The 27,436-nt window shown below is 42.6% G+C and overlaps 1 protein-coding gene and 1 long non-coding RNA gene across 2 annotated transcripts; both read left to right on the top strand.

Annotated features, from left to right (window-relative positions):
• The first annotated feature begins 3,721 nt into the window (after window positions 1-3,721).
• RPP21 (ribonuclease P subunit p21) lies at window positions 3,722-17,487 on the top strand. The gene is made up of 6 exons (XM_026720728.2): window positions 3,722-4,146; window positions 7,577-7,625; window positions 8,826-8,926; window positions 10,070-10,152; window positions 11,840-11,986; window positions 14,525-17,487. Exons 2-6 carry the CDS (start codon window positions 7,578-7,580, stop codon window positions 14,668-14,670), a joined length of 525 nt encoding a protein of 174 aa, XP_026576513.1. The 5' UTR covers window positions 3,722-4,146; window position 7,577; the 3' UTR covers window positions 14,671-17,487.
• Window positions 17,488-18,476: 989 nt separating this feature from the next.
• LOC148126786 (uncharacterized) lies at window positions 18,477-27,436 on the top strand. Its single transcript, XR_015742528.1, has 3 exons — window positions 18,477-18,632; window positions 26,015-26,223; window positions 27,023-27,436. It is a non-coding gene; the product is annotated as an uncharacterized LOC148126786 (long non-coding RNA).

The raw sequence follows: 27,436 nt of genomic DNA, 5'->3' as shown, positions 1-27,436 counted from the left end.
ATGGTGTGCAACGTGCAGCCTTGAAAAGAGCCATTGCAACATCTGCCCAGATTTCAAAGCAATTAAAGAACCCGAAAGCAAATAACAAATATCTAAGGCAACCCTTGAACTGGGTCAGATTCTGATCAGGTTCAGTTTTCTTGCTTCCTGCTCAGAATTGTTCCAGTTGAGAAAGAAGAACCAATAGCCAAGTTTATTACCAAAGGCTGATAAAGCCATATACTTTCATAGAACTTTTACATAGAATCCCTAGGACTTTGGACGTGATCTAGTTCAACACCACACTCCCCATCCCCATACACAAGTAGGGGACCCTATACCAAGGGTGTCAAACTCAATTTCATTGAATTGAATGCCGCATCAGCATTATGGTTGCCCCCAAAGGGCCAGTAGCCAGGTCGCCATGACTAGGTAGGCATGGCTGGGTGGGTGTGGCTTGGTTGGCATAGCCAGCTCGATACCACTTACTGGGAGCAGCTAAGTTGGGACAGAACAAATCATAGCCTCTAATTCGACATGGGGACAATTCGGTGCCCCAAACATTCCTCGCCTCCCCAAACTCCTAGCAGCCAAGTTCAAACATGCATGTGCATGCATACACACACGCACACACCACATTCCAAGTTTGCTTACTTTTATCCACAGAGGAAGGAAAGGGCCTTCTCCACGTGCCCAGACATGATTGGCAGTTTGCAACCACAGATGTGGATAAAAGTCTCCAAGCTTGGAATGGTGTGTGTTAGGGATACACCCTAGCAAGATCTGCAGGGCAGTCAGGCAGGCAGGCAGAATATGTGAGATATCGTTTTTTTGTAGCTTACACTCAGTAAACAGAGGCACAGTGCTAATTAAATAGTTTTATTCCAGCAAGAGTTAAAGCATAGTCAAAACAGTCCATACATCATTCACTTAGTTCAGTCCGTCCAGGGATTATTCAGTTGCAAATTCCAATGTCGAAAAAGAGAGGTCAGTACACTTACAAATATCAGTCCGGTGATATATCTCCTCGCAGTAGAGAGATATGAAGAACTCAAAAAACTCATCTCCTTCCTTCAGCAACTCTTCAGTAGGGGAAGGACGCAGCTAACAAACCATCAACGTAATCCAATCCAGTAATTGTCAGTAATTGCCAGCAAACCGTCAGGGAATCGTCAGCAATCAATCAGGTTGTCTTGCTCCCTTTTATGGTGGTTTCACACCACACCCAAAATTACATGCTTTACATTTAAAGTGACACACACTTAAACTAACAATCATAGCTTATATATATTATCTTACCCAAACTACGTTAGGTGACCTATGTTATACCTAACAGTGTGTGTGTGCATGCGCGTGCTTGCATGTGCAACGCAAACCAAAGGAGATTTTCTTCTCCCAATCCCAGACATTGATAGCATTTCCCTGTCTGGTGCTCCCTTCCAGCAAAGCAGGAGGCGGAGGTCGATGCGGAAGCACAAAGGAGGAAGTTTACAGGAAGCAGTGTCCTCCAAGTCCAACTTCTGCCTTGACAGATCTCTGGAGAGTGAGAGGAGGCAGGGGAGCAGTGCCCCCTGGTCCTGCACCAGGGAGGCTGGCCCTTCTTGAAAGGGAATCCCAATCATGTGGGGTAAGCATGCTGGCTTTGGGGGGCAACCTCCCCTCATGACGCTCCTCTGCCACTCCCTCTTCTTCTCCAGAGATCTGTCAAGGCAAAAGTTGGACTTGGAGGAAACTACTTCTTGCAAACGTTCTCCTCCATGCTTACACACACAGCAGTGTCATCCTCTATCTCTAAATCAATCAATCCTCTATCTATCACACCACAGACAATACTGCTACCCTTTAAAAAGACCTCGACTATGTATCAGAATGGTCAAACAAATGGCAATTTCAAATCTCAACAAATAAATGCTCTGTCCTACATATTGGCAAAAAAAAAAATCAAAAAATAAAATACAGGCTGAATAGTCAAGACCTTGTTCATGATTCAAACTCTGTAAAGGACCTTGGAATACTCACCTCTAATGATCTAAATGCTAGAGCCCACTGTAACTACATAGCCAAAAAGGCATTAAAAGTTGTTAACCTAATCTTACATAGCTTTTTCTCTGGTAATATAACATTACTAACTAGAGCGTACAAAACATTTGCTAGACCAATACAGCTCATCAGTCTGGAACCCACATTATGTATCTGATATTAGCACAGTTGAGAAAGTCCAGAAATATTTCACAAGAAGAGTTCTCTACTCCTCTACTCGTTGCAGAATACCTTATGCCACCCAACTCAAAATTCTAGACCTAGAAAACCTAGAACTATGCCACCTTCGGTCCAATCTAAGTATAGTATATAAAATCATACATTGCAATGTCCTACCTGTCAATGAATACTTCAGCTTCAGCCATAACAATACAAGAGCACACAATAGACACAAACTCAAGGTTAATCGCACCAAACTTGATTGCAGGAAATGCGACTTCAGCAACAGATGGTCAATGTTTGGAACACTCTACCTGACTTTGTGGTTTCTTCCCCAAACCCCGAAAACTTTAACCTTAGACTGTCTACTATTGACCTCACCCCTTTCCTAAGAGGTCTGTAGAGGGCGTGCATAAGCGCACCAATCGTGCCTACCGTCCCAGTCCTATTGTTTCTTTTTATTTTTCTTATACGTATCCATTTCATGTATTCAAAACTATGTTTATACTTATACCTGTTATCTTGTAAGCAATTGACAAATCAAATAAATAAATAAATTTAGGGCAGTGATGAATTTCAAAGATCAGTCATTGTGCAGGGTGCCAAGATGTCTGGCCACATACGTGGCGTTTATTCTTTTTATACCCCTTTTACAAGCAGAGAAACATAGCATAGATAACAGAATTTGGTTTGGAGAATAGATACCACATGGGTGAAACCTCCCAACCACATTGGTAAAACCTTCCAACCAATTCTTAAGATTAGTGGTGATGTTAGTAAAATGAGATCACCTTTAAGTCTGGAAAGTCCAGGACTTTCCAACCCAAGATAGAGGATGAGATCATGTAATAACAAAGAGGCCCCCAGAGGCATCAGAGACACTGCCCAAGTTGTGCACACAGCCCCAAGTTGTGCAAAGGCCCTCCTAGCAATGGTTACTGTCTGCTCTTATCTGTCCACTGTGGCCCCCAGATTGTGCACTGGGCCTTTCTGAGTCAAAGTCACCTTTTGGTCTTTTTGGTCTTTTCTGCCGTCCTCACCACTCTGTGCCACCGCCTTCCTCTCCAAAGCGGTGATGCTTCCACATCAGACTGTCATGCAAAATAGGACAAACTAGTCCTGAAACCCTGTTAAGAAACCTGGAGGGGCTCCTTCCAGGTTGTCACCAGGCGTCAACGCTGACTCGAAGGCACCCTCGCAAGAGCCAGTTTTAATTAATGCATTCTAAGAGTTTCTTAATTCGTGAGGCGCTCTACCGTGCAAAATTCAGAGCCGAAACAGAAAGATCCGAGGGTTTTGTTTTGTTTTGTTTTACTTTTAATCGATTCCCTTTTCTGAGCTTTGCATTAAGTTAGCAGAACATGATTGTTTTTTTCCTACGAGGAAAACTACGGGGCATGCGCAACTAAGCCAGTACCCCCAAAGCCCTTTCTTGTTTCGAACCCGAACGCTGCCTCCTCCCTGTTGTAGTTCAGTTTAATGGAATGAAAAAAGGCACTACATTTCCCAGAGGCCTTTGTGCCACGAAACCGGGCGGCGGGGGGGGGAGGAAATGCACTGCGGTAACTTCGTTTACTAAGCGCGACGGACTTTGGAGAGGCTCTTTGCGCAGAATTAAAAAGCCGGTTTTATGGTACTTTAATCAGTTAGATCAATGCAATCATAGCACCTGAGCTTCAGCCGAGAAGCACCTGAGCTTCAGCCGTGAAGACGGATGTGGGTCATCAAACGCTAAGCCCAAGGAAGGAATATTAATAATAGCCTTTTGTTATCTTGTCTACTTTTCTTTATATATTTTTATGGAGTACGCAGGAATTGCAGAGGATTCCTTAGTAGGGTTTTGCTTTGCTTTGTTTCTGTAACTATCGAGTTCCTTCCTCTTTCCAGGATCAAGAGTTCATCCTCTGCCTACTAAAAGACGGCGCTTGAGCAAGAAAAAGAAGAAAGCTAGTCTTCCAGATCACACAGGTGAGTGAATGGAAATGAATAGTCCGAATTCATAGCCTTTTGCCACCCATGAAATTGCACGTTTTATATATAGGGCTGGGGAGAAGGCTGGCATTGGGATGGATGCAAATGTCGATAAGAAGGCTCAGGACAGCATTGTGAAAAACAAAGTCTATGGCTGGAAGGCACACTGACATATATCTTGCACATTAAGGGGTGTGCATAAGTGCACCATCGTGCCTCCCGTCCCTGTCCTATTGTCCCCATTTAATTGTACCTATTTCCTGTATTCTTACTCATGTTTATACTTATACCTATTATCTTGTAAGCGACTGACAAATAAATAAATCTAAGATCCAGTGGTGGGATTCAAAATTTTTTACTACTGGTTCTGTGGGCATAGCTTGGTGGGCATGGCAGGGGAAGAAGACTGCAAAATCCCCATTCCCTCCCCACCCCACTAACCTGCTTTCCAGCTCCGTTTTCCTGTGCAGGGCAACAAAAGAAGACCCAGCCAATCAGCTGGGACTCGGGAGGCAGAGAATAGATGGGGGCAGGGCCAGTCAGAGGTAGTATTCTGAACTACTTAAAATTTCCACTACTGGTTCTCCAGAACCAGCCAGAACCTGCTGGATGCCACCTCTGCTAAGATCCCTTTAGGTTGGAGAACCAAGTTGCATTGTAGCAATGTCTCTATTTTACTTTTTTTTTCTTGCCACCTCCTTCCAAAATTAATGGAACTAATGGATTGTAACAATTTATGGGGGGTGGGTGGGAATGTAGCATCCTTTAATTTTGCTTTTCCAAATCTAGGGAAGAGGGGAACTGAGAGAAACAAAGCGATGTGATGTTACGCTGGCTAGGGCAATTGTGGGAGTTTAAGATCCACACATCTTAAAAGTTGCTGAGGTTGGATGAGTGAGTCACTCACGTTTCTGACACGTGTACAACATTGCTGGAGGTGTTGCACTTGTTAGAAATGTGTTTCGAAGTGCAGTTTGAGGTGCCCCGGGCCATGGCCTGGTACCAGGTCACAAGTGGCTGGCAAGCGGGTCAAGCTACATTTGCACAAGTGAAGCTTTGTGCACAAGCACAACTTGCACAAAACCATCCCCTCTCTCCCCCCTCCCTCCCTGCCACTGCCGCCGCTGTTGCCACCACTATAGTGCACCACAGTGCACAGAGCCGGAAAGATTAGGGACCACTGCCCTGCATGGTATCAAAAAAGACTTAAGATTTTTCTAAACAGGCCTATCAATCAGTCATAGAATCATAGGGCTGGAAGGGACCTTGGAGGTCTTCTAGTCTAACCCTCAGCCCCCAAGGCAGGAGTCCTTATTCCATCCTGGAGAAATGGTGATCCAATCTTGAAAACCTCTTAACAATGGAGCACCCATAACTCCAGGAGGCAAGCTATGCCGCTAACTAATTATTCTCACTGTTGGGAAATTATTCCTTGGTTCCAAGTTGGATCTCTCTCTGACAAGCTTCCGCCCACTGCTTCTTGTCCTCTCCTCGGATGCTGTCATGCCCCTGGTGGAGACAGACTCTGAGGGAGAGGAGGAACAGCCAACAAGGAGTGAAAGTGTGGCTCCAGAAGTTGTGGAGGAGGCTGAGGAAGGGCAGAGGCCGGCTGAGCAGTCAGAGGAAGGACCCAGGCCCATCCCCTATCCATCCTAGGGCACGCAGGGAGGAGAGGGCCATGATCCTCTTCATGGGTTGCAGGTGTGAGATGTGCATAAGAGTTTGGACCTGCGTGCTAACGAACGCTGGAGACAAATTAGTGTTTTATTCCTAGATGAGGTTTATCTTGGTTGGCGTTCTTCCAACAAACTGTGCCTGGTTATCTTCTTGAAGTTTGTAATTAATTATCCTGGTCTGTCGCGGAACTTTCTTCGGTGTGGTTTGTTTTTGTTTTTTGCTTCGTTATCAGCTCTTTGATTTTGAACTGTATTTCTTTCGTTTGGAATATTATTTTGAAAATAGTTTAATCTCCAACTGTGAACCATTGAACAATGAAGCCAAGTTGAGGCATTAAAGGACCTTTATTTACGTTTTGGTTTTTATTATATTTGTGGTACACTCCGGGTCATCACAGATGCCTTGGAGAATAAATCGACCGCCTCTTCCCTGTGAACGATGCTTCAACTATTGAAAGACAGCTATCATATTACTCACATTGTCACATTGGCGTCACGTGGCGTATCAGGACTTTTTCCCCCTTCGCTAAACCGGGCGTGGGCGTGGCCAGCACATGATGCATCTGGCCCACAGGCCGAGAATTTGACAGGCCTGCCCTAAGGCATTCGCCTTCTTCTCGTTAAGCTAAACATACCTAATTCCTTAGGTGTGCATCATACGGTTTAGCCTCCAGATCCACTGTCATTTTCGCTGCTCTTTGCGCTCTTTCTTAGCATCTTTTTTGTATTGTGATGGCCAGAACTGGATGCAATGTGGCCACACTAGTGCAGAATAGAGCGGCAGTATCACTTCTTGTGATCTTGATGTTATCCTTCTTTTGACGCAGCCTAGGACTGCATTGGCTCTTTTGACAGCTGCAGGACACTGGTGGCTCATATTTTATTCCACCAGGACACCTACATTCTTTTCGCTATTGTTGAGCTATGCACTTGCCCAATATGTTCCTGTGCATGTGTGCAGGACCTTCCTTTTCTCACCACTGAACTGCATCTTGTTGGATAGGATCCAATGCTGAAGTCTGGCAAGATCTGTCTGAATTTTGAATCTGTCTTCCAGAGTGTTAGCAATTCCTTCCAGCTTTGTGTCATCCACAAATCTAATGAGCTCCTCTTCTATCCTGTCATCTAGATCTTGTATGAAAATATTGAAGAGTGCTTGGTTTGTCTGTTTCTCTGTCTGTCTCTCTCTCTCCCTCTCTATCTGTCTTGTCTTGTCTTGTCTTGTCTTCTTGTCTTGTCTTGTCTATCTATCTGGCTCCCCTGCTAAAGAAGAGCTTGAGACAAGGCTGACCCCCTTCTCTCATAGAAACTTCTAAAATTTGGACTTATCTCAAAGGACTTTGGGATCAATAACACCAAAATGAATTACTGTAATGTATCATATTAATACAATTTTGTATCTGTTACCTTTGCCTTATTTGTATTATATTCTGTAATTGCATAGAGTCTGTTAAGGATTAAGATGGGGATAAATCTCAGAAATAAATAAACAAAATTGTCAAATCCAGATAGCTACATGGTAGCATATAGAAAGCTTTGAAATGTTTGACACTTGGAATCCTTTGACCCCTTAGGGGTTATCCAAAAAGATCAGGGCCTCTGATATTATGATACCCTTTGAACTCTAAGAATCCAATCCATATAAGCAAAACTTCTTTAAAAAATTACTATTCAATAGCCCTTTTTTGCATGCCGTCAGTTGTTTTGTCACTTAATTTAAGATATCTTTATCTCTTCATTGTTTTTACCAGCATGATAAAGGACAAAGAAGCCTTTCAGAGACTGAATTTCCTCTATCAGGTGAGAAGAATTTCCCGGCATAAGAATTAATTTCACTGGGTTGTTTAAAATGGAGGTTGTAAAGGGAAGTGACTTTAGCTATGCCTCCGTTTCCAGTTTGCTCACAAATGCATGTGAAATTCATCTTTTTTTCTCATGGGTACAGTCAGAAAGACAAGTCCTTTAAAAGCACAGCATGGTTTCTGGAATTTTTTCCAACCTCTTTCCCAATAGTGCCTATTGGAGGTGTCTTATTTTTTTTCCCTGTAATACAATTGCTCATGTATGCGTGCATGCCCATGTTGCTACTCTTGAAATGTGGTACATCTGCATGTGTTTATATCTGTGCATGTCCTCCCTAGAATTAAATCAGGGCATGCACCTATGTAACTAACTCTGCCTTAGTTGCTTGGATTTACTGCATGTTCCTGCTGAATGCAGTATATGTGAACTGGGAAGCACAGAGTGGGCTGCATATACATCAGGCTTGATCACAGGGCCAAGAGGGAGGAAGAGTTAAGAATGGAGCAATTGACAGAATTCTATAGGATTGTAGTGGGGTATTTTTTCTTCTGGATCCTAAACTTGGCTTTCCAACTTCTCCCACCTCCCATCTCACGACAGATTTGATCCTGTTTTCACATAATGATCCTTGAAGATGTGTGGATTTTCAACTCCCAGAATTTTCTAGCCAATAAACCAGAGTATTCTTGTAAGTTCCAGATAATCAATAATCAATCACCAAAAGGAAGTACCTAATCCTGACTTGCTCTGGAAAGCCATCAACTATGGGGCTCATTTGACTTTCATGAAAGATTGTCCACAATACAGAAGTCATAATGGGGAAATAATGAATGTCACCCGCCCCAAAGTAGGAATCACCAAGGATGAGTCACATGCCCAGGTAGTAAGAATCAAGGAAGACCTTTTTAAAGGCACAATCTTTCAGGATCTGGCTAATCAATGTCTTGCAATGAAATAAGACATCTCCTTCCCTTAGTAATCACATTATGCTACTCGAGCTCTGACATCTGACCCAAGAAAATTGACGTAGCTTTTAAGATGCACTAAGATTCTTCACATGTTTTACAACCAAGGCCTTAATAGGATCAGGATGATTCTCCATAAGATCCCTTTGTTATGAGGCAATTGGACTGTGTAGGATGCCTTTAGCCTAGATATCTCTGGGAGGTGATAAGGATGTTTCTCTTTCTTACACAGGCAGCACATTGTGTGCTCGTCCAAAACCCAAATAACCAAGAGTTGGCTCGTTTCTACTGTCACACCCAAAACAACATCAGCCGGCGGCTTGTCTTGAGACAGTGAGTAGCCATCTTTTGGGGAAGACAGTTACAAGCAGGGTCTAAAACCTCTAATTTCTAGGGTTAAGATACCGTTTCTAGCCCAACAATAAATTGAACCTTTTTCTTCCCATTTTTAAACTTATTTTCTTCCTGTTGCCCATTTTTCACCTAAAAATCTACTTGTGCTCTGACATGAATTATTAATGCTTTATTTAGTCTCATGTTCTTTATGGGAAACACTTTGTAATTATTAACAATGCATCCATATTTAGGAGTGAGATTGGGGGTTGGTGAGATTTCAATAAATAGAGCTAAGGTTTGTCTGTACTTTATAATTTGTGTGTATTTTTGAAAATGCCAGTTTTACTACTATCTTACAGGTAAATTCATGGCTGCCTTGAGATTTCAATCAACTTGGCATATTATACAGTTTCTGCTCTTAACTGCTCCAATATAGAAGTCACATTGCTTTTTCCCAATTAGCCCTTTCTCAACTCCTCTTCTTTTGACTCTCATCTTTTACTGTTTTCTAAATTTGGCATTATGGGTCAAAACTGAACTTGATTAGTTTGAGCTTGGTATTTCCCAGCCTGGCAACTTTAGGGTGTTTGGACTTCAACTCCCAGAGTCCCCTAGCCTGTAGGAGAAGCTGAACTCCATACCTCTTAAAATTGATGAGTTTGGGCAAACAATGTTTTAGAACAGGCATCTCCAAATGTTAGGACTTGTGAACTTCAACCTCTAGAATTCCTCAGCCAGCCATGCTGTCTGGGGAATTCTGGGAGTTGAAGTCCACAAGTCTTAAAGTTGCCCAGTTTGGAGACCTCTGGTTTAGAAGAGCTGGGTGGTTTTTGGTTGCTATCTCACTTTGGCCATGAACTCAGCGATTCTGTTCATACCTCTCATTATAGCACAACTTTTCTAACCAAAATGTTACGTTTGGCTAGGTTCCTATATTGCAGTGAGCCACAAGGAAACTCACATATCCCATTAAGGCAAAACCTAGATTCTTCCCTAACCAAAACCACATTATAGCTTAGTTTGACATGAACACCCTGTCAGTGTGTGTGGTTGGCTATAAAGAGTATAGATAGATAGCCTTCAGTGAACAAGGGTAATTGAGTGCTGCAAATTCATTGATCGCCTGATTTTTGTACGCAGGGACCCTTCTGTGAAAAGGACCATCTGCAAATCTTGCTTCTCTCTCCTCATTCCTGGAGTCAGCTCAACTGTTCGCCAAAGAAGTCAGTATTATATTCTTTTCCTCCTCTTTTGCAGAGCTGCCTGGATGCTCTTTGGTGTTATTCTTGCTCTAGAATCTGATATGGTTGATGTCTCTCCCCACCCCCGTTGGGGTAAATGGATGCTAGAGTTGAGGTGGAGAAGAGGGTCTCTGGGGTGGGTGGTGGAGAGGAACTACCTGCATTTCTCACTTTGAATTCTCTCTTTTTACCCAGTGGCCACAAAGCCAAAGTCTTTGCTTGTAGCTTCATACTTCAACTCCACAGCATTATAATGCTAAAAAAAAAGGTGATGGCTGGAAAACCTTCCGGTTGTTCTTTTTCTTCAAAGCCAACCTTTTTGTTTCACAAATTGTTCACATTCTGTTTCTAGTGTGATAGATTTGCAAGGCCGGCATGTTGTGCAACAAGGTCACATAGTGTAAGTCACGATTGGGACTGGGTTAGGAATTTCTGTCCACACTGTGAGTTGTGTTGTGGGGTGGGGTGCACGAAGGGAGGGTCAGCCAATCTCATTGTACACATGTTGTACTTTGACAATAAAGGTAATAATAATTCTAAGCCACGCATGTCCAACCATTCAGCTTGTTGGAGCCTCATTGAGGGAGGAGGGGTTGTTTTAGGCTGCATATAAAATATATAATATACTTAATGTATATAAATTACATATAATATTAAAAGTTTACGATCTTATGGAGTCACTGTATTAGCTATCCAGGGTCACATAGGGCCTGTGGGCTGCGGACTGTATGTGCCTGTTCTAAAACATATTATGCAGTCTTTTTGATGTAGAATCCATGAAATGACATTACCAAGGAAAGTTAGGGAGCTTGACTAGTTGATTTGGTAACAGGTAGTCCTTGACTTATGACTACAATTGAGCCCAAAATCTCTGTTGTTAAGGAAAGCATTTGATCCATTTTACAACCTTTCTTGACACAGCTGTTAAGTGAATTACTGCAGTTGTTAGTTAACACGATTGTTAAGTGAATCTGGCTCTTGCATTGACTTTTCTTGTCAGAAGGTGGCACCAGGGGATCACATAATTTTGGGACCCTTGTCAGAAATACATGCCAGTTGCCAAATATTTGAATTTTGATCATGTGACCATGGGGTCATTGCAACAGTTATAAGTATGGAAAACAGTCCTAAGTCTCTTTTTTTCAGTGGCTTTGTAACTTTGAACAGTCACTAAACAAATGGTTGTAAGTCAGGGACTACGTGTATGTTTGGGGAATCCTGGTAGTCCTCTATTTATAACCGCAGTTAAACCCAAAATTTATGTTGTTAAGTGAGAACTTGGTTAAGTTGAGTTTTGCCCCATTTTATAACTTTTCTCGCCAATTTTGTTAAGTGAATCATTGCAGTTGTCAAATTAGTCATGTGGTCATTAAGCAAATCTGGCTTCCCCGCTGACTTGGTTTGTCACGAAGGTTGCCAAAGGGGATCACATGACCCCGGGATTGCAACCGTCACAAATGTGAGTCAGTGGTCAAGCCTCCAAATGTAAATCATGTGATGCTGCAACAGTCCTAAGTGCGAAAAACAGTCTTAAAGTCGCTTTTTTCGGTGCCGTTGTAACTTCAAACGGTCACTAAGTGAACTGTTGTGGGAACTCTAGTGGGAAGGGAGGGCAAGCCTTCTGTTCCAGGTCCCTTTCGGTGACTCATTCTTCCATGTTTCCAACCAGGGCGCCGTCATCAACGTTGGACTGTTGTGCGGTGCCTGAACTGTGGCCTAAGCAAGCGTTTCCTTAGTAAGCCTGACTACAAGTTGTGGTCGGAGCAGCCTGAGGCATTGCTGGAGAACCAGGCGCCAGCCGGTGCAGGCACCAAAGGTAAACCAATGCAGGGAAGGCTCTGGAAAGAGAAAAACTGCTGGGAATGGAGAGAAAAGGTCATGCTTGCTTTGTGCCTGAAGGTCCCTCTTGAGCAACCTCAGTTGCCTCAGACCTGAACCCGCCATCTCAGTTGCAACAGCAAAGTTTTGTGGTGAACAGGATGTTGAGGCAAATTTGACAGAAGAGAGGCTTTTCAAAATTTATCTTATGTTTGGAGGAGCAATTCCTCTCTTTATGTGAAATTTATTTCAGTACTTATTTATTTTCCTTGTTGGTTTTCAGCAGCTAGGCCTGGAAGGAACTAAAAAAAAAAACCAGTTTGGTATCATGGTTAAGGCACATGAGAGTGAGAAAATGTGATCTTCAGTCTGGCCTTAGGCACAAAGCCAGCAGGGTGTCCTTGGGCCGGTCATTGTCTCAACCTTTGGAAGAACCGGTTGCTTTTGTGGTGTGGAGACAATAATTTGGTCCTTAACACCAATAAGACCAAGGAGCTTATAGTGGACTATGGAAGGAATAGATCAGACATCTATGGAGACCGAATGGAGCAAGTGGCCAGTTTTAAGTTTTTAGGTGTTACCATAAAAGAGGACCTGACCTGGGGTGCTCACATTGTAGCACTGGTCAAAAGGGCCCAGCAGAGATTATACTACCTGAGACTTCTCAGGAAACAACAACTGAATGAAAAACTACTGGTGACCTTCTACCGCTGCACCATAGAGAGTATCTTTAACTTACTGCACCTCTGTATGGCTTGCCAGTTGCACAATGGCAGATAGGACAGCACTCCAGAGGGTTAACATCATTGCCCAGAAGATCATTGGTTGCCCTCTCCCCTCTCTGGAAGACCTTTATAGCTCCCACTGCCTTAAGAAAGTTCAAAACATTCTCAAAGATCCATCTCATCCTGGGCACCTTTTTTTTTTAACTATTACCATCTGGCAGATGGTACAGAATAATAAAAACAAGGACAAATAGGCTGAAAAACATCTTCTATCCCAGAGCAGTAACTATATTGAATTCTACTGTAGAGTGCAATATTAATATATATTAATATTAATGCAATATCAGGGGTTTTCCGTTCAATTGTATAGAATGCGAAGGATGTGTGTTTGCATTTTATTTTTATAGTTACAATGTACACTGAAGGTGGCGTTTAATTTCTTTGTACGAGGTGCAATGACAATAAACTAAACTGAAGAAGAAGAAGAAAGCAAGGGGTAACTACTTCTGAAAAACCTTGCCAAGAGAATTGCAAGACCTTGTCTGGTCGCAATGAGTCAACCGGTGACTCACACAAAAAAGTGTTGAAGGAACTCAGAAAATAAATTTAGGGAGGACATGCAGCTTGATCTTAAGGGACCCGTTCCTACTGTTGAATAAGATTACACTGTTCTCTACTGACTGTGTTTACTAATTCTATTGAATTTTATTTGCTGAAGGGCAGGGGTGGGGAACCATAGCCCCGATAGATTTCAAAGACAGTCAGTGGGCAGGTTGCCAAGATGTCTGACTACATACGTAGCATTTATTCCTTATGTACCATTTTTACAAGCAAGGAAGAGTAGCATAGATACAGTATTTGGATTGGAGAATAGATAAAACATGAGTGAAACCTCCCAACCACATCCTTAAGACTAGTGGTGATGTTAGTAAATGAGATCATCAACTGTATAAGTCCGGGACTTTCCACCTTCACCAAAATACACCTAAGAAACGAGATCATGCAAGTAGCAAAAGAGGCCCATATAGGCATCAGACACTGCAGTTTGCTGCTAGCGTTAGCGCCATCTATAGGATCTCAACTGCTACTACAAATTAGTATAACAATAGCCTTTTTATGACTTGTGGACTTCAACTCCCAGAATTCCTAAGCCAACAAGTCCTAAAAAGGCCTTGGTTCTCCATCGTGCTCTAGAGATAGAGACCATTGTCCATGAACTGAAGCGAGGTAAATTGAACTAAGCACTTTTTCTTTCATCTGTCCTATCTCTCTCCCTCCCTCCTTCCTTTTCTTTCTGCCTCTAGTTTGGTTTTGAATCCCAAATACTCAGAACAGTGTTAAACTTGGTTGAGTAGCTAAACAAAGAATGATGTACTGGGTTGATTAAAATAAAACCTGAGAAGACTGGCCAGAAGGGGTGAAACTAAGGACAAATTGTGGGTGCTTTCAAATGGAAGAGGTTAAGTCACAGAAAAGAAAATGAGATGAGGAACCAGAATTCCTATTCCTGCATCAAAGTTGTAATATTTCTAGTCAGCATAAATGCCATTTAGCCATCCTGTATTAGCCATAAAGTCCAGTCAAAAGAACATAATTTTGCTGTAAACAAATCCTAGATGATCTGTAGTTTCTTGTTCTAGATTAGCCAGAGAAATGATTTGAGTTGGAACTGGGAGAAAGGAGAGGAATTACAAAAAATAAAGAGAAGGGACAATTTACATAGAATTAAGGCAAGAGAAGGGCAGGTAGCTGTTTAGCAACTGGCATCCACAGACTTCTCTTAAAACCTTCTCCTTGTGTCCCATTTTCAGGCCAGGCCCCCAATCCAGCACAAGAGCCACACAAGGCCTCCCAAATGGGAAAGGCAACAGTCCCGAGTTCAAGTCTGTGCAGCAGTCTTACCTCTGAGGAGATCACAGTGGGCGCCCAATCAATGGGAGCAAAGAGTGGGAAGTGACATCTGCCTTGGGATTATTCCATTTCCAGACAGGCAAGCGGCTGTAGCCCAGGAATGAATCCCCTGCCTTGGATGGAAGAAGGCAGCAAGATGACATTCAGGAGAAGAGAAAGTCAAGAAACGTTCTTTCCAAAAGTTCATCTTGCTACTTGAAGAACTTCAATGAGTTGGTGATCTTAATTTTAGGATAAAGTTGGCATTTTTGCTAATCTCCTGCTCTTTGGCATTTTATGGGTTTTTTAAAGTTTTAATATGACTGTTTTTGACATGTTAATTGTTTCATTTTTTTTTTTTTGGCCGCCCAATGCTGAAGTCGCTTCTGGCAAGATGAGTAGCCATACATAATGTAATGACCCGGGGCATGGCACAAAGGCAATACAGTCACATAAGTAAGAAAAGTCCCTTTAATACCTCCAACTTTGCCCCCAATGTTTCCTTCGGCTGGAGAAAAAACAGTCCCAAAAACAGTCTTTAAGTGGAGGAAATTCAGTCTGAAAACAAAGTACAAATAAACTGTAAATAAAAATCCACACAAACCATGCTGCAGCAATTAACTGGACAGGGCAGGAGAAGGAATTGCAGACTTCAAAGTCCAACAAAACACACACATTTAGGAAGATGCCAGGAACCCAGATAAGCCTCGACAACAAAAGATAACTCACAATTTTCTTCCAGCAAGTTGCTGTGTGCAGTCTCCCTTTTTGAACACTGTGTTCCCAGCTGCAGCTAATGAAGGGAATCAAGGCCCTTTCCTCCCCCGTAAGGCACACAACTCACATTGTTCCCTTCTCGATTCGTCCCTGCATGTCCTAGGATGAAGAGGAGGTAAGCCTGGATCTTCCTCTGAATTCCTTCCCCCTTGCTCTACCTCTCCCCTGCTCTGCCCAGCCAGACTTTGCCCTTCCCCAGTTTCTTCCACAACCAACGGAGCCCACTCCCACTCCCTGTCAGCTGTTCACCCCCCACTCTGAATCAGATTCCAACAGGGGCATGACACATAATTTAATAAATATACGCTGTACAACTAGAGCAGGGGTGTCAAACTCAAGGCCCAGGGACTGCTCCAGCCCATGGGGTGCTTAGATCTAAACCATGGGGCTACCCTGGAAACAGCGAAGGACTGGCCCACGGTGCCTCTGCCAACGAAACAGAGCTCAAGAGGGCTGCACACAGAGCTCTGTTTTCACTGGCAGAGGGTTGCAGGAGGCTGTCGCAGCCAAAAATGGAGCTCAGAAACCCATTTTCTGTGGCAGAGCGCTCGGGACATCACAGGAGCCCCCCGACAAAAGTGACATGGAGTTGGCCATGCCTACCCTAGCCATGCCCACCCTAGTCCCCCCGAGGTCAAACACAACCCTGATGCAGCCCTCAATGAAATTGAGTTTGACACCCCTGAACTAGAGAGTTTTATTTATTTGTTTGTTAAATATGTTTGCCACCTATCGCTGTGGGGCTATTCTACCATCGCTGGCTAAGAATGTGTGTCCCCTTTTCTATCTCTATGACTAGAGGGCTGCCTCTTTTCCAACACTGCTGGTCGTGACTTCGGTTTCTGCCATTCTTTAGCTCAAGGGTCTTCAAACTTGGCAAGTTTAAGACTTGTGGACGTCAACTCCCAGAATTCCTGAGCTAATATGACTGGAGGAGGAATTCTGGGAGTTGAAGTCCACAATCCTTAAAGCTGTCAAGTGTGAAGACCCCTGCTAGATGCACCTCAGGTCTCAAGCACTGCTGATGTTCCTGTCAGAAAAAGCTTAATGAAAAAGTGACAAAGGAAATAAAGTTTCAGTCTCATCACTTTTGCGTACCAGATAAATACAGGAAACTGTAAATAAATTTGTTTTTAAAATACGTGTACAGTACTTGCATTGTGCTTTCTACCAAATTGGCTCAATTTATCTTTCCACTTCAGGGAAGTCCTAAAGCTAAAAATGTATATATCTTTGTCTAAAACTATGAGACTGTCAACCTTTCAAGTTCAGGAAACAACATTTGTTGAAATTCTATTTTTGTTGTCAGGTATAATAACAGAATTGAACGCCTGCCAGTTTCCCTTTGCAGCCTCTTCTACCATGCAGAACCAATGTGGGATTATTCTGAGTTTCTTTTATTTCTCTCTTTTCCCAAGGCTGAGGTGTCACATACTTTTATCTGCTAAAGGTTCTTGTCCTGTATTCCTTTGTCAATGTTATCTCTGCCATAGAAACTTGGAACAATTTTATTGACTTGAAGTGGATAGATATGGATATCCAAGAAGACTTCTCTCTTTGGATAGGAAGCCAATAAATGAAATGGGATTGGCCAGTGTGCTAGGAGAAATCAAATCTGAATGTTGAAGTTTCTCAATTCCCTCTTGGTTCTGTCTTCCTTTATATACAGCCCAGCATATAATGTTATTATATTATATGCACCTCCCCAGTCTTCGATGGAAAATCCTTTTCCTTTTTGGACTTATTTGGCATCAAATGTCAACTCATAAAACATTTTGTATACACGTTTTATAGTTGTCAACAGAAAGGACAGGGGGAGAGTTTCAAAGAGCAGGCAGCAGTGTGGAATCGAAAGTACATTCCATTCATATTTTCTTCAAAGACTGATTAGCTGACTGAAGCTTCTGCCGCACAAAAATCTAATTGGAGAGCATGATTGATGAGTCTTGGCTATGGACGTGTTTCATTGGATGATACACTCAGAGGGGTGGTGGGGGGAAAGCAGGATCAAGGGTGACAGTGAATTACGTATCTCAGAGTTGGCTACGCCCAGGTTAATGCCGGATATAGAATGTGAACTTCAAATAAATCCTTTTTAGTTTTGGGAGTATGGCTCGAAGCTCATAATTTAATTGGAGTAACTGCCAGAATCCTGACACCAACAAGGCCTCATGTCTTTTCAGACACACGTGTCTAACTGAGCTAGTTCTTTTTTTCTCCGTCCCCTGTAATACAGTACTTCTCTTTTTCTGCACTCCAGCCGTTCCCTTTTGTGGCTGTTCCTCCTCTCAGACTGTCTAGTTTGGGTAAGTCTCTTTTAAGGCTGGCTTCACCTTGTAACAGGCTTCGTCTTGGCTTCATGATATGTGTTATTTAATTATTTGTTATTACAGCTATTAACTACTATACTGTCTATAATATTTTAACTAATCACATTTTGGAATACAGGCACTTAATGCTACCTGAATGTTTGCACCTTTTAAGTGTGAAAAAGGATCTCATATGCAATACAAGAAAGAAAGAAAAAATCCAGTACATTTGTTGGTTGAACAAGTAATCCATTCGTGTACAAAAGTTCTTATTCCGTCCCGTTTTCTACTTTAATCAGAGTTATTACTGCTAAACATCCTACATATACTGGTACTTCTCAACTTATGACTACAGTTGAGCCAAACATTTCTGTTGCTACGTGAGACAAATGAGTTTTGTCCCATTTTACGACCTTTCTTGCCACAGTTGTTGTGAATCACTGCAATTGCTATGTTGTGACATGGTTGTTAAGTGAATCTGGCTTCCCTATTGACTTTGCTTTAAATATAGCCATGAGACCTGTGGAAAGCATGCCTTTCCTTCCCCAGGCATTGCCAACCTCTTCCCCCCTAGTAAAAAAAAAAAAAAAACGAGAGCAAAAACTTCATGCAATAGTAAAAAGAAGAATAGAAAAGGGGGCTGCTGTGTATTATTTAACGGACTGCTAAATTGGCAAGGTGGACTGCTAAATTGGCCACACCCACCCAAGTCACATGACAACCTAGCCACGCCTACTCACTCACATGACCAGGAAGCCACGCCCAGCCAGCAAGCCACACCCACAGAACCGGTTAAAATTTTTGAATCCCATCCCTGCTTTGCTTCCCAGAAAGTTGCAAAAGGTGATCCCATGACCCCTGGACACTCTAACCGTCATAAATATGAGTCAGTTGCCAAACGTTTGAGTTTTGATCACACGACCTTGAGGATGCTGTAGTGATTGTAAGTGTGAAAAATGGTGATGTTACTTTTTTCAGTGCCTTTGTAACTTTGAACAGTTACTAAACAAACTAAGTTGAGGACTACCTGTAATTTGTTGAGTCATGTCTTTTGACATAAATAGAGTCAGTTTTTACTTCATTTTTAGGTAAGCAGGAAGCAAGCTGACTTGCTGAGAATTGTAAAAGCTCATCTGAAAAAAAAGAGTTGAGTCAGATAACCAAGAGGAAGGATCCATTCCAGAAAATGTATACTAGTGTGGAGAATTTTTTTCACAGGCAAATACAATCCTGACCATAAAAGGGAATTTATTTTGTTTGGACTCTGGCAGTCATCTCTTTTCCGGGTTGGCTAATTCAGTCCCAAAGAGAACTGCAAACAAATCTAAACAGAATCTCCTTGTCTCTGAACTTACTGAGTGAGGGAGAAGTTGACAAAGCAAATTCATCTTGGTATTCTGTCCTTACAGCTTGTAGATTTACAAATACGCTTTGATTAATCAGATTTTCATTAGACCTCATTGCAGAGATCAGGATGATGACAAACTGGGACAAAAGTCGTATCTCCAAAGCCAAGTAATCTGAAAGCCAAAATATTTTATCACCATAATTTATGATTGATAAGAAATCAATTCCCCCTAGCTGTGTTTTGGTTATGCTGTATCTCTTATTGATTCAGCTTTCCCTCCTGATGCCCTCCGCATGTGTTTAGTCTAAGCTCCCATAATTCCCAGCCAACGTAAACCATTTATTAAACCTGTAGTCTAACATCTGGATTCTGGAGGATGCTAAGTTGAGGCAGGTTGCCTCTGTGCTAATTGTGAGAAGTTAAGTTTCTAAAGGCTATATATCCTGCTGCTCTGTAACTCCTTGGAACTCGTTTCATAAACTCTTAGAATCGTAGGGTTGGAAAAAGATCACTGAAGTTTTCTCTCGGATTCTCTGCCTGCCAAAAGGCTTTTCTGAAAGGCAACTGGACTTCAGGCTTCTTGGATGAGAAGCAAAAGATTTTCAAAGGAAAAAAAAAAACCAAGAAAGACTAGTTGCCATTTGGAAAAACACCTTTGAGACAAGCATGATCTAGATCAGGGGTGTCAAACTCAAGGCCTAGGAGCCAGATCTGGTCTGCGGGGTACTTAGATCTGGTCCATGAGGCTGCCCTGGAAACAGCAAAGGACCGCCCCACGGTGCCTCTGCCAGTGAAAATGGAGCTCGGGAGGGCTGCGTGCAGCCCTCCTGAGCTCTGTTTTCACTGACAGAAGGTTGCAGGAGGCCATCGCAGCCAAAAACAGCTCGGGAGGGCTGCACAAGGCACTCCCTAGCTCCGTTTTTGCTGGCAGAGAGTTGTAGGAGGCCATCACAGCCAAAAATGGAACTTGGAAGCCCATTTTCATTGGCAGTGTGCTCAGGCCACTACTGGTGCCCCTAACACAAGTGACGTTGAGCTGGCCATCGTCACCCTGGCCATGCTACCTCCCCAAAGTCAAATACAACCTTGATACAGCCCTCAGTGAAATTGAGTTTGACACCCTTGACCTAGATGATTAAGAATCTCCATAGACAAGACATCACAAAGATTATCTATTCCAGCCTTCTGCAATTTGCAAAAAAAAATAATCAATAATTTGTGGGAAATGGTTGTCCATTCTATACACTACGAAGACTGTAACCTTTAACTGGATGAAACCGTGTACCGTGGGACAAAAGGTTTTGAATCAATGGTGGGATTCAAATATTTTTACCACCGCTTCGGTGGGCGTGGCTTTGTGGGCACGCTTTGCGTGCATGCACACACTTTGCACGTGTGTGTGTACCAAATGTGTACTTTGCGCAGGCACAGAGGCGTTCCAACTCACCTCCTGCAAGCCTGCATGATCCCGGTCACTTCAGCAGCTGCCGCGCAGCACTCTTCTATGCTGTGCAAAGCAGCTGCGCTTCAAATTCAGAGGATAAAGGTGAGTATGGGAGCCCAGGTAGGCAGGTGGGCCCAACAGCAGAACGGTGAAGAGAACCTATTCGGTCTCCGCTGCTCATCACTGCTACTGGCTCGGCAGAACCGGGCAGAACCGGTAGACTACCATCACTGTTTTGAACCAAGTTACCTCAAATGAGTTAACTTATGGAAGGTGTCTAATATCTGTCTGTGACTCTTGTGGAATTGAAATTTGGCAAATTTAATACAACTCTTTATAACAGCAATGATCATAAGGCATTTTATGAATAATACAACATGTCGTAAAACATTTCTTGTGATCAGCTCCTGAAGTCTGACTATGGTATACAGCAGTGGTCGCCAACCAGTGGGCTGGGGACCACTGGTGGTCCAAAAGAAAATTTTGGAGGTTCTCAGAGAAATGTCACCCCCAAAGCAATTAATCCTGGCTGCACAGGAACACAAGGCTGTGCCACCCACATGGCCCGTGGGAACACAAGGCTTGTGTTGCTTGCATTGCGAACAACAGGAGGTAGTGAGGAGAGGGGGAAAGGGCGGAGGGAGGAAACTTGCCCCATGTGCCTGGCCTGGCCACCGGGCTGCTTCTTCTGCTTTTGGCTGCACGCAAGGAAAGCAGCAAAAGTCTTTCTCTCTCTCTCACAAATTCTGCCAAAAATGAGTCTTTGAGACCCTGCAAGGCATCCTGCTCCAAGAGGCTGCACCGGTGCAACAAGTCTCAAAAAGACTCACTTTTGGCGGAGTTTGGGGGAGAGAAAGAAAGACTTCTGCTGCTTCTGCTGCTTTCCTTGCATGAAACCAAAAGTCTCTCTCTCTCTCTCTCTCCCCCTGAGAACGGAGCTGGAGATGGTATCCTGCGATCCCAAATAAAGAACGATCGATTGGTAAGAAAACAGGGTGGGGAATTTTCCTGCAGACTTTTGGGGGATTTTCCCAGGGTTTCTAGTCCTCGGGATTTAAAATTATGAGTTTGGTGATCCCTGAGGTCCAAAAGGTTGGTGACCCCTGGTATACAGTTCAGTGTGGATTACTTTCAAGGCAGATACATCTCTGAAAATATCCCTGATTTTTTTTCAAGTACGTTAGAAGCTCTGCTATCATTGAAGGCACTGAATCTGGTAAAGAAATATCTCTAGAGGGAAGGATGACCCAAAGGGTCATGGGTTGTCTAGTCTCTTTTTAAAAATCTCCAGAGATGGGGAAATCCACAACTCCTGTAGGCAAAATATTCTATTCTTATTCTTATACACATCATCAGAAAGTTTTTTTTTCCTATCTTTAAACAAAATCTACATAGCCGCAACTTAACATCTGTTATTTCTGGCTTGAGTGTCTGTGACCACGTAGTTTCTTTGTAAGTTCCATTTATGTGCTTGAACTAATTGTCTCCCCAAAATTATAGGAACTTCCCACCTTATTTATAGTGAATTAATTAAGGAAACGTCTCTTGGTTTGATTTTAAACATTTTTTTCCTGGGGTTCCTGCCACCTGAGCCAATATGGCATTTATGACAAAAGATAGGATAAAATGATGACGATGGCAACTCACTTTTTATTTATTTATTTTATTTCTTATTTATTTTGTCAAAATCTTACAATAGAAATAAGAATAAACATAAGTTTAAATATAAGAAATAGGAACTAATAATTGGGGACAATAGGACAGGGACGGTAGACACGATTGTGCTCTTAGGTGTGCCCAGTTTTTATTTCTTGATTGTTGACATCTCTTTTCCATTCCTTTCTTGGCTTCCCCATCATCTCTCCAATGCAATGAGCTTCGTGATATCAGTCAGTTATCTGACTGATAAAATCTGGTTTCAAGTCGTATTGGTCACTTGTGCACTAATACTTGACTACTATTAGTCAAATCTGGCTTCAAGTAGTGTGCAAGTGGGAAATTCTGCAATTGTTGTCACCTTTCCGCCTGGCACAACTCTCAATGTACTGTAGAGTCTCCAGTCTTTCTGGGGAAATCTGCTTGCTCAACAGCAAATTCTCAGACATGCCTCATCTTGCATAGATACTTTACAGAAAGACCTCGAGGTATGACTATCGTGGAGCCTGCTGTTACATGATCAGTCTGATTTTACAACTTTTGTGTGGTGGTATTAAGTGAATCCTGCAGTCATTAAAGGAAAGCCATGGTTATTAAACAAACCAGTGGTTTGCTATGGAGGCAGTTTTGACGAAAACTGGAAGTAACTGCTGGTTTTCAGCAAAACCATTGTAGAATAGAATAGAATAGAATAGAATAGAATAGAATAGAATAGAATAGAATTCTTTTATTGGCCAAGTGTGATTGGACACACAAGGAATTTGTCTTGGTGTAAATGCCCTCAGTGTACGTAAAAGAAAAGATACACTTGTCAAGAATCAAAAATCATCAGGTGCAACACTTAATAATTGTCATAGGGTACAATAAGCAATCAATCATACTAGGAAACAGTCAATATAAATTGCAAGGATACAAGCGACAAAGTCACAGTTGTACAGTCACAAGTGGGAGGGGATGTGTGATCAGGAGTGATGAGAAAATTAATAGTAACTATAGTGCAGACTTTGTAAATAGTTGGACAGTGTTGAGGGAATTATTTGTTTAGCAGAGTGATGGTTTTCGGGGGGGAAACTGTCCTTGTGTCTAGTTGTTCTGGTGTGCAGTGCTCTATAGCGTCGTTTTGAGGGAAGGAGTTGAAACAGTTTATGTCCAGGATGTGAGGGGTCTGTAAATATTTTCATAGCCCTCTTTTTGACTCATGCAGTATGCAGGTCCCTGATGAAAGGCAGGTGGGTAGCAGTTGTTTTTTCTGCAGTCCTAATTACCCTCTGAAGTCTGTGTCTGTCCTGTTGGGTTGCAGAACCAAACCAGACAGTTACAGAGGTGCAGATGACAGACTCAATAATTCCTCTATTGAACTGTATCAGCAGCTGCAGTCAGGTGACCACGGGATGCTGCAAAAGGCCATGAATGCATTTGTGTTACTGAGTGCCTGACATGCAGGTCACGTGACTATGGGAGGGCACCCACTGGGACTTTGGATCTCAACTGTAAATCCTCTTTTTGGGGTCCATCATAACTTCAAATAGAACCAGTCATAAGTTGAGAACTACATTTATTGCAGGCAAAAAAGAAGGCAACTGCCCCAGAAGACACATCTATTGCAAAACACAGCAGTCATCACCTCTGTCTGTGCCTATGTGTGCATGTGTGTGTGAGAAAAAGAGTGTGCATATTTCAGACTTTAAAGTCCTTCTTGACCTTTCTTTGGGTCATTTTTTTCAAGGACAGAGAAGGCAGCTGGAATTTATTGACATAATAATTCTCAACAGTCTGGGAAACACCGCTCCTTGTTCTATCAGCTTCGTTCCTTTTACTGCATTGTGGTTTCAACAGCTGCTTGTAAATAGTTTGGAGTTTCCAAAAGTTTATACAAATCAATGTTCATGTATTGTCTATATGGTAACATATAACAGTATAACAGAGTTGGAAGGGACCTTGGAGGTCTAGTCCAATCACCTGCTCAGGCAGGAAACTATAGCATTTCAGACAAATGGTTATCCAATCTCTTCTTAAAAACTTCCAGTGTTGGAGCATTCACAACTTTTGGAGACAAGTTTTTCCATTGATTAATTGCTCTAACTGTCAGGAAATGTCTCCTTAGTTCTAGGTTGCTTCTCTCCTTGATTAGTTCCCCCCCATTGCTTCTTGTCCTGCCCTCAGGTGCTTTGGAGAAGAGCTTGACTCCCTCTTCTTTGTGGCAGCCCCTGAGACATCGGAAGACTGCTATCATGTCTCCCCTATGTTCTGTATGGACATTAGCATTCTTGGAATCCTGCAACCCTGATTGGACAAGCGCACAGCAACTGGATTGGTCAAGCGCGCGGCACTGATTGGCCATTCTGAAGCGACCGCGATTGGCTGAGCCGATTGCGGGCGATTCGAACGGCTGTCATTGGCCGCGGCGCCCGGCACCAGTTCAATATAAGCCGCTGCATACCCAGCCGGCGGCAGATTTTAAAACCTAAATAAAAAGAGCTAAAACCAGTCACTGCCTCGCGTCTTTTGTGATCGTATCGGCCGATACGACACCCTAGTCCTTTTTTTTTATTAGACTAGACATACCCAGTTCCAGCAACCATTCTTTATATGTTTTAGCCCCCAGTCCCCTAATCATCTTTGTTGCTCTTCTCTGCACTCTTTCTAGAGCCTCAACCTCTTTTTTATATCCTGGTGACCAAAACCAATATCATTGATTACATCTGACATTAAAGCAAATACAAATCTTCTTGTGGTCTGTTTAGTTTCTTTTTAGCTCTGGGAGAGTGGGGAGGAAGGTCAGATTGCGTCAACAGAAACAGACACATCCTCTTTACCATTAATAATCACTTGTTAATATGCTACAAAAATAAACTATTTGGATTTTAAGAAGGTTGGGAACATTTCTGTCTTAATTTGATTCCAGGATACCAAGGATCATGCCTTTTTTAATATAACATATATGATTTGCCTCTTAGTGTGGTTTGATTGCTGTAACTGCATGACTTCTTACAGGAAATAATGGGAATTGCACCTATTTTAAGACTTGTTATTTCCCAGTTATCTCCTACTGAAGCATCTACCATATTAATACCTACCATCTCTGACCAGGCACAACTTTTGTTAGTATTGAAAACAAATAAGTCATCCTCCTTCTTTTTTTCATTTGTTCTTCAAGTGAGCGGCAACCATTTTAACAAATCCCTGCAGATTTCTTAGCAAAGTTTCAGGCGCGATGTGCCCTTGCCTCCTTCCTAGGGATGAAGGAGACTGACTGGCTCAAGAAACTATCCCAATTTAATACCAGTTTTTAAAATACGTATCAGCTAAATAGTTCACTAGTACTAAAGCAGTTGTTTGCTCTTACTGGCAAACCCTATTCACTGCCGATAAAGATAATAGTCCCATCCGCACATAAGGGTCATACTCGTTTCTGATGTTTTCCCACGATTCTATGCTCTTTGGGAAGCGGAGTGCCATATCTGCTCAGCACACACGTTCCAGGGGAAGTATGACGAAGAGAATTTTGCAGCATTTCCTCAAGAGCTGCAGAGCAGATGGTTTCCTATTGGCAAAGGCTTCTGCTTCATCACTTGCTTACTAGATGACCTACAAGGTCCCTTCCAGCTCTGTTAATCTGTATCTGCATCTAATCTGTATCTATGGAGATTGTCAATCATCCAGGTCATAGTTGTCATAAATGTGCTTTTTCAAAAGGCAGGTAGACTTTCTTTGTTTTTCATGTTCATGAACCGAAGAGGCTTCTTGGATGAGAAGCGAAACTTCTTCAAGGAAAAACAACAAAAGTCCACTTGCCTTTTGAAAAAGCACTTTTGGGGCATCTGCTTCATCCCACTTCCCATCTTCTAAACTTTTTCCCCTCCTCTTTCTTCTGCAGCCGGAGGTACCTTGCCTTCAGTTTTCTGTTTGCCTCAATCACCTCTCAATTTATGGAGTCCACACGAGAGTATAAACCCCATTCTTGCATAGCTCCCAGCGCTTCCAAAAATGACACGAGAATGGAGCTTACTTTTTGAGAAGAGTTGTTGGGTGAACACCTGTGTATCACCCAAAACGTTGCGGTGTGTCACCTTTAACATGCGTGTCGTAAGTTTACCATCACTAGAAGCATTTGAAAGAGAACTTTTCAGGTACAAGTGTAGAGGGAGGGAAGACTTGTGAGACTGAGAAGATGGATCCAAGAAAGCCTAGGAATGAAGAATACAGGTAGTCCTTGACTTATGACCACAGTGGGGCCCAAAATTTCTGTTGTTAAGTGAGCCATTTGTTGAGTGAGTTTTGCCCCATTTTACGACCTTTCTTGCCACAGTTGTTAAGTGAATCACCGAGGTTATTAAGGCAGTAACACGGTTGTTAAGTGAACCCCACTGCCCCATTGTCAGAAGGTCACAAAAAGGGAATCACATGACCTTGGGACACAGCAACAGTCATAAATATGAACCAGTTGCCAAGCATCTAAATTTTGATCACATGATCTCTGGGATGCTACAAAGGTTGTAAGTGTGAAAAATGATCGTAAGTCACTTTTTTCAGTGCCAATGTAATTAAATAAACTCGTAAGTTGAGAACCACCTGTAATAGAAACATATAGATGGAATATTGTTTCTTCATTCATTCAAAATTAAATATTTTAATGTCACCGGTGATAGGATTCCTGTGGAGGGAGGGGGCAAAAATGAGCAATACACTTTTATTTGTAGAAATCAGTGCAGTTTAGACATTTAATTTGCTGGCGCTATGTTTTTATTTCAATATTGGACTCTATGTGGTGTTCATTTTCAAATCATGTCTCTCCCCCAACTAAGTCAGGGCAGCATATGGTTATTTTCACTAACACAAAGGAAACTAAATTTCCGGTTCAATGTTTGCTCTTAATTTTTCTTAGAAATGAGTTCTGCAAGCATGTGCTGAGGTTAGCCGGCAGCAGGTGCGGATGGCTGAGGAGAGCGAGGACTCATATGAGGGGCCAGAACCATTAGGGAGTGGACTGATGCCGTCAGAGATTGTGAGGGCTGGCAGCAGCGATGAGGAGGTTCCCGAGGAGCCTGTGCCAAGTGTTCGCAGGATTGATTGCAGGAAAGAGCAGCTGCAGCAGCACAGGCGACTCAGGAGTACGGCTGCAAAGTAATGGCCCCTCCTTCAAGAAGATAAAAGCCAGCTGTAAATCGGACGTTCTTTGCAGGAAGCAAAGACATTTTGAAACTCGAGCCTCACGGACACTGCGGTATCTTAGTTGGTATTTGAAGACCCTTGTGTTGTAAAATATTTCTAGGTAACCTTAACTGTTATTTTTGGCAGT

Source organism: Pseudonaja textilis, chromosome 2 (assembly GCF_049901715.1).
Source record: "Pseudonaja textilis isolate UNSWEBS1 chromosome 2, rPseTex1.2, whole genome shotgun sequence".
Lineage (NCBI taxonomy): Eukaryota > Metazoa > Chordata > Lepidosauria > Squamata > Elapidae > Pseudonaja > Pseudonaja textilis.
This window is presented reverse-complemented; position numbering and strand designations above follow the sequence as displayed.